The sequence below is a fragment of the Lampris incognitus genome, chromosome 17 (genome assembly GCF_029633865.1).
Source record: "Lampris incognitus isolate fLamInc1 chromosome 17, fLamInc1.hap2, whole genome shotgun sequence".
Taxonomy (NCBI): domain Eukaryota; kingdom Metazoa; phylum Chordata; class Actinopteri; order Lampriformes; family Lampridae; genus Lampris; species Lampris incognitus.
In genome coordinates, this window is record NC_079227.1 from 28,252,448 (window position 1) to 28,263,457 (window position 11,010).

An 11,010-nucleotide genomic window follows, 5' to 3' on the forward strand; every position below is an offset into this window, starting at 1 on the left:
TCTCATCATTCTTATGCAATTCTGTACCGGCATAATAAGATAATGACAGTGGGAGTAATACAGGCAGCTACAGGAACATTTTATTGGCCTTTACGCACAATAAAATAAAATAAAATAAAATAAAAAAATCAAACTTTCTTCAATGAATTATCCAAAATCAGATAAACGAGTTAGCAATTGGCAGAAAATCGGTTTTCGGAATAAAAAAAAAAAAAAAAAGGTCAATTGAGTTGGCTCAATAAAACAGCGTTTAGTGAGGATGACATTTGACCTACACTGTTTAGTAACCTATCATGCAGATGCTATTACATATTCCCAGTTACAGTTTGAGCCACACGATGGCAGCATTGACCGTTGAGGCATAGAAACCACGCATCCAACCTTCTCTCTCCAACATAGGGTCAAGCTGGTTAACTGCCACTGCTGCACAGGCTAAATCTACAGCATGAGTACGTCTAACAACACCGGTAATAAAAAGGTTCAGCGATTTACATACATTTCCAAGCGTGCAGAGAGGAAAGAGAGCTGATGACGGCGCCAAAATGAAGCTGGTCGTCGCCTTGCTCCATTTTAAAGAGAATAAAAGCATGAGGCCAACTGCAACTGCCCAGGCATGTACAGGGGGGCAACTCCCTCAATAACCACCTGGGAAACACTATCTAAGAAACCAACATTCGCTACAGTACTATGCACGTGACCAACACTATGAATAACGCCAAGTGCAAGTATGGAAACCTTGAGAAAACACTGCCCTGTGAGGGAGGAGGGAGTCAAGGCTGTGCAGGTTTTGCAGACAGTAAATACAAATGTAATATGTGCACTGGAGTAGTGCACGTGGCAGCACGATGCGAGCACATTCGTGATTTACACAGAGAAGGAAACTGTTAAGCGTTGCGGCTGTTTTAAATGTAGTAATTGAGGTTAAATCGAAACGCTGATGGAAATCAGCGACACACGCCACGGGTTAAGTCAGAGGGCCTGTTTATTCTTCTACGCCGCGCCTGCCTACATCAATTGGACGCGAGAGCTTTACCGACCTTTTTTTTTTTAAAGATGTCAGCCTGGTCTGGAAAAGACTGGTAACTCACTGACCAGGCCAAACAGGGAAGTTAATGGGTTATACTGTACTGACGGCAATTTCTCAGCCCACAAAAGGATTATACTGAGCTCTGCAGTGACCATATAATTGAATTCAGACACTGCCACAGCGCACTGCATCCAATGATCTCTGTCCCACTAGGGCAATGGAAACCAAATGAATAGCTTACTACACTGTGGATTCACACGCCCAACAGTTGGCTTAGAGAGGAGACCTCTGAAGGAGTCTACCGTGTTGCCAAACTTATAGGTCGTCGTTTGTCACAAGCCTCCGCCAGGCTCATCGACCAAACATTTTTCAGCAGAGGATTCCTTATCCGAATAAGGATGGGGGGGGGGGGGCTGTGCGATGTTATTTTACTGTTATCTACCCGTTTCCAGAGAATCTACTGCGAATTTCATGTGAATGGTCTCTGTTATCTACGGGGAAATAAGTTCCATATAAGGAAAAACACCAGTAATACAAACCCAAAACTCAATACGCTGTTGAACAAATCAGGATAACTACACCCCCCCAAAGTCGGTTCTGCTCATACAAAAAACTTTAGCAACTTTAGCATGCAAACTGAGCTACAAAAACTCCGGTAGTGGCATGCATCGTGTGTGTGTGTGTGTGTGTGTGTGTGTGTGTGTGTGTGTGTGTTTGTGTATGCGCGCGCCTGTGTGCGTTGATGGTAGGGGCATACATTGACTTGCATAGTGCTGGGAATTAAGCAGCAAAGCCCCAAGCTAATCCTGCCCCGACCTTGTATGTGGCAGTAACAGTGTCCGTGTGGCCAAAGATAACACTGCCGCCTTTGTGGTCGTGGAGATCAACATTGCTGATGATGCTGCTTTGCCCCGCTGCCACTGTCCAATGCGTCACGTGTGTCCCTTTGTCGTGTAACAAGACCTAACAAGGTGTGACGGATTCACTGAGAGAATGACGTCATCATCAGTACCTCAATAATGTACTATAAAATGCATGTAGTTATGTGTACAAAGAAATTAGGAAATACCTACCATTAAACAAAATTCTTGTTGTACTACATGTAACATGTGCTTTCCTGGACATCTCTGACCTAAAATTAGATATCAGACTAGAGGAGTGTACTCGGTAGAGTGCAGACCCCTACCAGGCAAACGCACTTCTCATACTCTGGTGTTCGAACTCGGCACCGTTTTATGCCTTGCAGGAGAAGGGAAATACATGCACACATGGACAGAAAAAGGGTGTTTTTACTGCCATTACGAGGCTTTTGCGCAGCAACCAAGTCGAATGAACAGGAAAAATGGGGGGGGGGAAGTTTTAACATGCAGCACTCAAGCTAACAAATCTAGCTAATAAAAATATTTTGCCTGTCAGTCTGTGGATGTGCAGCCTCGTAGGTGGACCCTCACACAAATGTGACCAAGTGTAATATGAAATAACAGAGATCAGGCGGTTTTCATAATATAAAATGAATGAAGGTGAATGGCTGCTCTGCTGACTGACTTTCATTCATAAAACAACGGTAAGAAAACATAGCTCAGCCACGGGAAACGTTTTATTGTAGGTACTGAGATGATTTCCAGCTGGGACTGTGATTAATCCTACTCTTGAAATCTATAGCAGAGTTTTAACATTGGCGACTATGGCACTTCTGCATGGCGGCGAGGTGAATAAGGGGAATTATTTTTGGTTCATGCTGCGTTCCTCCAGTTCTCCTGTGCTGAGATCAGCACTTGAAGATTTGCTGGCTTGCGAAATAGGATCGACTTCATGTTTACATTCAAGACTCTTACCCGAATACATAATATTTTGGTTTCGACACTATCAGTGCCTGATCCGACTCAACAGTAGATGTGGCGTGAGTCGTGCATGCACACAGTTGACTCAGAGCAGGCCGCGACAGAAAGCAGCGTTGGTTAAGCGAGCTGGAGAGTGAATGGAGAGAGGGAGCGGCGGCAGTGAGAACAAACATTTTTTGAAGGTTTTTAATCACCGCAACCACGAGAGGTTCTTCGTCATACAGTCATAACTGTGCACAAAAACATTTGGGCTGATAGGTCCAGTAGTTTGAGATTAGACAGGAGGCAGAGCTGGCGGGGGCAGAGTGGAAGATGCTAAGATTTTCCTTGGGAGTGAGGAAGAAGGACAGGATTCGGAAAGCGTATATTAGAGGGACCGCTCAGGTTGGACGGTTTGGAGACAAAGCAAGAGAGGCAAGATTGAGATGGTTTTGACATGTGTGGAGGAGAGATGCTGGGTATATTGGGAGAAGGATGCTGAATATGGAGCTGCCAGGGAAGAGGAAAAGAGGAAGGCCGAAGAGGAGGTTTATGGATGTGGTGAGGGAAGACATGCAGGTGTTTGGCGTGACAGAGGAAGATGCAGAGGACAGGAAGAGATGGAAATGGATGATCCGCTGTGGCGACCCCTAACGGGAGCAGCCGAAGCAGGAAGAGGAAGGTCCAGTAGTTTGTGAGATTAGCCAGACACACACACACACACACACACACACACACACACACACACACATAATCCCCTCCAGGCTACCGCCTAGCAGAGATAATAATGAAGGCCATATAATGTTATACAAATGTGAGTCTGCCCTGCTGATAGCAAACTATAAATACGGGGGAACTTTTTTACACAAAGGAACAAAATGTCATTGTATAATCAACAGGTACTGGAAGAATGTGCCTGTTGACTACCTGCCGGGCACAACAGTTCCCCATCAACTTTATCAATTAAGAAGCTCCCTAATGGGTCTTTTAATAAACATCACAGTCACAAATCTCAGTGGAGAGGTGTAAGGACACGACTAAGCTGGAATACGTTCTCTTATATAGTGAGATATTGAGATGAATAAATGTACACAAATATGATACACAAGACAACTCTGGTGCATGGATACACTTGCAACATTGGCAGAGCATTGACTCCTGGGAAATGTTTCTTTTTTGGGGGGATTTTCCTCCCTTTTCTCCCCAGTCTTACTTGGCCAATTACCCCACACTTATGAGCCATCCCGGTCGCTGCTCCACCCCTCTGCTGATCCGGGGAGGGCTGCAGACTACCACATGCCTCCTCCCATACATGTGGAGTCGCCAGCTGCTTCTTTTCACCTGACAGTGAGGAGTTTCACCAGGGGGACGTAGTGCATGGGAGGATCATGCTATTCTCCCCAGTCCCCCCCCCCAAACAGGCGCCCTGACTGACCAGAGGAGGCGCTAGTGCAGCGACCAGGACACATACCCACATCCGGCTTCCCACCTGCAGACACGGCCAATTGTGTCTGTAGGGATGCCCGACCAAGCCAGAGGTAACATGGGGATTCGAACCGCCGATCCCCGTCTTGGTGGGCAACAGAATAGACCGCTATGCCACCCGGGCGCCCTGGGAAATGTTTCTTTGACTTTTTCTGTAACGGTCCATGTCTGAATTTTACATACGTGCTTTTTGACAGGCTTTACAGTGACCAGCACAAAGTCCGGCAGAATACCAACTTCTGGATGGGAAGAACACACAGCTGACTACTCCTACAACCTGTCTCCACTTTGACACAAGTACAAGCCATCTGGCAGCAATGCACAAACGATGGTCTTGTGAGAGCAAAGTACAAAAAAACCGAGTGTCCTACACAGAACACAGTCCAGCGCTATAATCCTATTACAGGACACACAGATCTCTACTCAGTGTTTCATGTTATGTGGTAAAAACTCAATTACACCGCATGTTTGATGACGCATTAGGCCTGTTCTGTGTGTGTGTGTGTGTGTGTGTGTGTATTAGTGAGAAAATGAGGGAGCAAGACCCCAATATTTCTATCTATGATGGAAACAGTGGGGGTATTGACATGTTAAGAATGAATTCAGCGTCTCTGTCTAGGAAACAAAGCTGATCCCTCCCAGAGATATTTTACATCGCCTTCCACCCTGTTGAACAGGACCACGTTTGAATAAAAGAGTATTCAAATTGACATGTGTTCACATCACTGATGAGCCTTGATGTCTGAATCTGTCAGATTAGATATCAGTTAAGAGAAACAGCAGAACTAAAACTGCTGCACATGATTTGCACAACTTTCCTGGTCGTCAGCTTTGCAGATTTCAAAAGGAGTTTGGCTCGCAGATGCAGACAGGGTTTACTTATAATAGAAACTTTGTTAAAACAATGGAAATACCACAAAAGCACAGTGCAAAATTCACAAGTTGGTACAACATATCCCAGACAACCACGTTGGAAAAAGAATAGATAAATAAGGGAGTCAGCGGCTCAGAAAAGTGCAATACAAAGTTATTCGGGAATGTAAAGTTTTGTGCGTTACAGGAAGCTGCGTCATCATGCAAGACGATGAGTAGCAGTGATGAACTGTATACATCTGTCTTTGTTGTAAAGGCCCTAATAAATGAGTAATTGATTGATTTTATATAGCACACATCAAATATATTATAACAAGGCATTCTGAGGAAGCATGTAGTCGATTTTAACAAAATTGGATGGACCTTTGCACATCAGCATTTGCTATATGGCTTTTCCTTATAACGCCCTTGGCACAATGATGGCTAATGACTTAAACCCACGCCAAGTTAACTGAGGCTTGCTCTTATAATGATAATAAGTTGTAGTAGTAGTACAAGTAGTAGTAGTGGTAGTAGTAGTAGTATAGTAGTAGGTCTTGTATTAGTAGCAGTAGCTGTACAGTAGTAGCAGTGGTAGTAGTAGTGGTAATAGTATAAGTAGTAGTAGTAGGTCTTGTATTAGTAGCAGTAGTAGTAGTGGTAGTAGCAGTAGTAGTATAGTAGTAGGTCTAGTATTAGTAGTAGTAGTTGTACAGTAGTAGCAGTAGTAGTAGTAGTGGTAATAGTATAAGTAGTAGTAGTAGGTCTTGTATTAGTAGCAGTAGCAGTAGTGGTAGTAGCAGTAGTAGTATAGTAGTAGGTCTAGTATTAGTAGTAGTAGTTGTACAGTAGTAGCAGTAGTAGTAGTTTGGTAGCAGTGGTGGTAGTAGTAGTAGTATGGTCGTAGTAGTATAGTAGTAGGTCTTGTATTAGTAGCAGTTGTTGTAGTGGTGGTACTAGTAGTAGTAGTATAGTAGTAGGTCTTGTATTAGTAGGAGTAGTGGTAGTAGTAGTGGTAATACTATAAGTAGTAGTGGTAGTAGTAGGTCTTGTATTAGTAGCAGCAGCAGTAGTAGTAGTAGTAGTAGGTCTTTTATTAGTAGCAGTAGTAGTCGTAGTAGTAGTAGTAGTAGTAGTAGTGGTAATAGTATAAGTAGTAGTAGTGGTAGTATTAGGTCTTGTATTAGTAGCAGTAGTAGTAGTAGTAGTAGTGGTGGTAGTAGTAGTGGTAATAATAGAAATAGTAGTAGTGGTAGTAGTAGGTCTTGTAGCAGTAGTAGTAGTAGTAGTAGTAGTAGTAGTAGTGGTAGTAGTAGTGGTAATAGTAGAAGTAGAAGTAGTATAGTAGTAGGTCTTATATTATTAGCAGTAGTAGTAGTGGTAATAGTATAAGTAGTAGTAGTGGTAGTAGTAGGTCTTATGTTAGTAGCAGTAGTTGTAGTAGTAGTAGTAGTGGTAGTGAGAGTAGTAGTTTTTGTTGCAGTTAAGCAGATGTTTCTGTTGTTAACATTTTACCTTTACATAGTGCACATTTCAACAGAGGAGTAGACTACTTTATTTGTATCAAATCGTAAAATTAAAAAAATAAATGCAACTCTACACTAATTTGCCAAAAATGTCAGTGGCAATTACTATGTGTTTAAGGCAAAGCAACAGGGGCATTAAGGGCAGATATATTCCAGATGCAAAATATATGTTATGCCTGCTTCAATCAATCAATCAATTTTATTGAACGTGTTAAAGAAAACATATAGGCAACAACATATAAGCGAGAAATAAGCAACTCGAATAAAACTGATCATGTTTAAAAGGGTTAAGAAGACGAGAACTTTTCTAGTCCTACCCCCTTTATACTATTCATGCATTGATAATAAGAAAATGAAAGTTCAATTTACAGCCATCAGTGTCCATGTCGACTCAAACAAATCAACCTATTTGGTCAACAAAAAAAAAAAAGTCACAGGTCCATCTCATAACCGTTCCACATTTTGCTTCTGTAGTCTCTTTAGTTCAGATAACGTACCACATGTTTTAGGCTTATCACTGCCGTTAGTCCACAAACCAACTCCCCTAGGTTTTATCATATTGATGTTTTGCATCTGTCCTTACTGTTTTTTTTTTTTTATATATATACAGGATCCTCCCAAATTGCGTTTACTATCTCAGTCATAACAACCCTTGGATAGGTCATTGTTGCTCTATTACGTATATATTTATTCACATAACGTGAATTATTACATATTTATTTACATAACGTGAATAGTTTAAAAATCAAATCTTTAAATTTTAGTGCTTTTAGTTTGATAAAAGCACTAAAATTTAAAGAGCTGGTTGATTATAAATAATTCAGATTCATGGTATGTAGCAACTACAACGAGCTGCTGTTTAGCCAAAGGCAGCTGCACGTTTCTGTACAACCGGTTAAGATTCTTCTGCGCCATGTCTTGCAGACAGATGGAGTATGGGAGACATGTGGGCGTGTCATGTTCTGAGAATAAAATGTAGCTTGCCAGTTAGTGGAGGCTAATTTATACCTTTGCTATTTTGAGTAGCGCTCCCCATGTCAAGACGCTAGACGGGGGTATTGACTGAGAGGTCCTTTTTTTGGACACACAGAGATAGAAAGAACAGTTAGCCCTGTTAAAGCATAGTGTCTGCTGGGGAAGTTTTTACTCACAAGGCTTTGTGCTTTTCTTCAGCAAGGATCTGGTCGTTGGGCTTCAGGCCATACCTTGTAGGAGATAAACAGCCTTTGTGAGGCGAGACTAGTTTGCCAGGCGGGCTTCACACATAATGGTGAAAATACTGGTATGAACAAAGGAACGATTTCAAAGCTGCTTAAACTTACTTTTCAAGGAAATCCTTGTCCACAACAGCTGAAATGTCAAGCAGGGGATTGCCCATCCCAAAGAGTGTGTTTTCACTGTGGGAGACAAGAGCATATTGTTGTACAAATCTCTCTCAGGATCCAAACTCCCACTGACCAGTAGGAACTTTACGAATCCGAGTAATAACTGATTCTTTGAAATGTATTGTTTGTAATGGGATTTTTTTTTTTCAAATAAATCAGATCACTGAAACTTTAAGGCACGGTAGCCCTCATGTTTCAATGATGGCTGTGTTACTCGAGCTCTTCCTTTTGGACACCATGTGCTCTGTACGAGACATTAAACACAGATTACAGTGGGGAACCAATACAAATATCTGGTTTAGGTTGAACACAAACGACAATAAAGTCATGAACTTCAACAACTAATAATAGGCGAATGATTTCAATAAAAAGAATGTGGATAAGATACATTAAGAATTTGTTTAAGGGGTTATGCAACGACACTGAAAGCCTGCAAAGAACGTGAGTCTAGTACGAAGGCTAAATGGGACATTTTCATTCATTGTACAAGGAATAAAGTTCTCTTGCAAGCTCTCATGTACATGCACATTAGTGCATGTATCATTCAACAGCATATTTCTTAATGTATTTAAAGGATCTGAATGTATTCTTCAGCACAAGGCTAAACTCAAAAAGGAAATGTAAAATGAAATTCTGTTTTAAATCACTATCTTATCAAAAATTTCTGGGAATCTCCCCCAACACTGAAATAAGTGGTCAAAGTCTGCTCTCGACACTTGACTCTTCACAATTGATTGCTCAACGTTTGATGGTTGTTAATAACACTGATGCAGAGCAGAAAAATGTATGTCTCTCTTGTGCAACAGCCTGGCGTTTCACATAAGATAACTCAGAATGGGTGCAACATGCTCTAGAATTACAACACTTCTGTACAAAATTTATAATATCTGTCACATTTTGGTGGGACAAAACATGTCAGATGGGGTGATCCGCGTGTCTTGTTGAGTCCGTCCACTCGAAGACTCTACCTGTATTACCTGTATGTAAATTACGCAAAAACAAACATCACCAAGATGTGGTTGACTCCTAAAAAAAAGGGAGTTTGAATTACTGAACATTATTCTTTTGGTCTTACCTTGCAGTTGGCATACTGTCAGGAAACTAAAGCTTCTAGCCTGTTGATTAAATGGTCAAGAGAGAGCCTCCCTGGCTGCCAAAGCAACGTGCTTTTCGGCTACAATTTTTTACAGAACTGTCGATGTTCCTTGGTGGAACCCAATTGGCCAGCATGGGTAGCGTGGGCGGTGCTTAGTGTTTCCTTGGCGTGTAGTTGGCTACACGTGTACCAGCTATGTTGGGGTCTTTAAAGAGCACATTCATTCAAAGTTATGCAAATGACGCCGACGTAAAACTAATCGCTACCGCACGGCCACTATTCGATTTATAAGGGTTGTTTCCCCCCCCCCCTATTTTTGAGAACGAGGAGGAGAGGGGGCACAATTTCGCCTCGTACATAACTGAAAGTTTGCCTGCATTATCAACAACGACCTATAGCGCATTAGTAAATAAATTCATCTTTAACCAGCCAATTCTCACCGAATGAAGTAAAGAAAAAGTCTTGTCGCGTTAACTCATCCACGAATGAGGGATTCATGCACATGGACACAACTTCGCCCGTCTGTCAGTCACATGACACGCCCTCCCTATGCCTTTAGCCGTAGCTAGCGTCGTCCAAACGTGGAAAAAGACACCGCCAGCAAACCAGCATATTGATCGGTTTACTGAGCATTTACACTTTAGTTTATCCAGACGGCGAGCCGGCGCACGGCGCAGAACCACACACGGCGGACGTGCCCTGGTCCTCACGGGACGTTAGCCCCGACATAAACATCAGCGTGCGGTTTACCGCTAGCAAACCTAGCATGCGAAACTAGCTAACGCAGCTTCACACATTAGCCAGCCAGCTAAACTCTCTTCGGCTATATGCGCCATATCGGGCGACAACATGTGATCCGGATCTTACCGTAGTCCCGTTTCTCTTGGAGCTGACATGTTTGCTGCTGTTGCTTTTACTTCCATTTTTTTCCTTTTCGCCTCAAAAAGCTGTTTTATTGGAGCGCAGATTGTGCTCCCGCTGAGGTGTCTGGATGAGAGGCTGACATTCCCCCTGCCCTCGGACGCAGGTGGGGGTCGTTCGTGATGATGCTACGACTCAGATAAAGAGTATGGACAACCTAACGACACAGTGCACAGTCGTTATTCCTCAGTGAAAATAGTTACCGTAAAGTCAACCAACTAATGGGTGGTTGTCATGTGTAGAGAACAGAAAGGGGTGTGACCAGAAGTGGCATTACGGTGCCACTTCCCCTTCGCCAGCGTGCCTCAGTTACCCCAACGGACAACAGTAAGGCCGTGCATTACAGTCTTGTGGGGGTAAAAAGAAAAAGGAGAGGATACACACATCAGTGCTACAAAATGCTTTATTACAAAACTGTGAACAATGCCTAAGCAGGAATTGTCTCAGCCCTGTTTAAACCCCAAATAAATTCTGCATAATTTTCAATATTGGGTGGGGGGCAAAATCGACTGGGGTTTGCATAGAGCTAGATTTGACTCTTCATAAACCTGAAGCAGGTGTTGCTTCATTCAAGGATCATATACATCAAAACTGTTTTGAACAAACCAATATTATGACACCTTGTGCAGATGATACAAAGCATCTATAAGTGAAAACAATATACAGTATCTATTGCAAATAAAGTTTCTTTCACAAGGCACATCAAGAAGGTGTTATATTCTTAAAATGACACATTCAAACCAGTGGCCATCTTCAGACATTTCAAAACATCAACCATTGTGGCCACAAACGGTGTCTTCCGTTTAGTGTAAAGAGACATGATGACACCCATGAAAAGTTCCTCTTTTACTCTCAGATCATTCCATTGACTACCTAAATGTGTGTAATTTACGTTTAA

The 11,010-nt window shown here is 42.4% G+C and overlaps 1 protein-coding gene across 2 annotated transcripts in view; it reads right to left on the bottom strand.

The window, feature by feature from the left end:
- The window catches only part of adkb (adenosine kinase b), a 113,558-nt gene extending 103,212 nt beyond the window's left edge, over positions 1 to 10,346 (bottom strand). The window contains exons 1-3 of one of the 2 annotated variants that reach the window (XM_056297070.1): positions 10,059 to 10,346; positions 8,033 to 8,107; positions 7,862 to 7,915 (exon numbers count right to left, since the gene is read on the bottom strand). In XM_056297070.1, coding sequence (XP_056153045.1) covers positions 7,862 to 7,915; positions 8,033 to 8,107; positions 10,059 to 10,114 — 185 coding nt within the window. In that variant the 5' untranslated portion in view covers positions 10,115 to 10,346. Of the gene's footprint in view, positions 1 to 7,861; positions 7,916 to 8,032; positions 8,108 to 9,170; positions 9,365 to 10,058 lie in introns of those variants that run through there. The other variant, XM_056297071.1, reaches the window with a different exon arrangement.
- Positions 10,347 to 11,010: the final 664 nt, after the last annotated feature.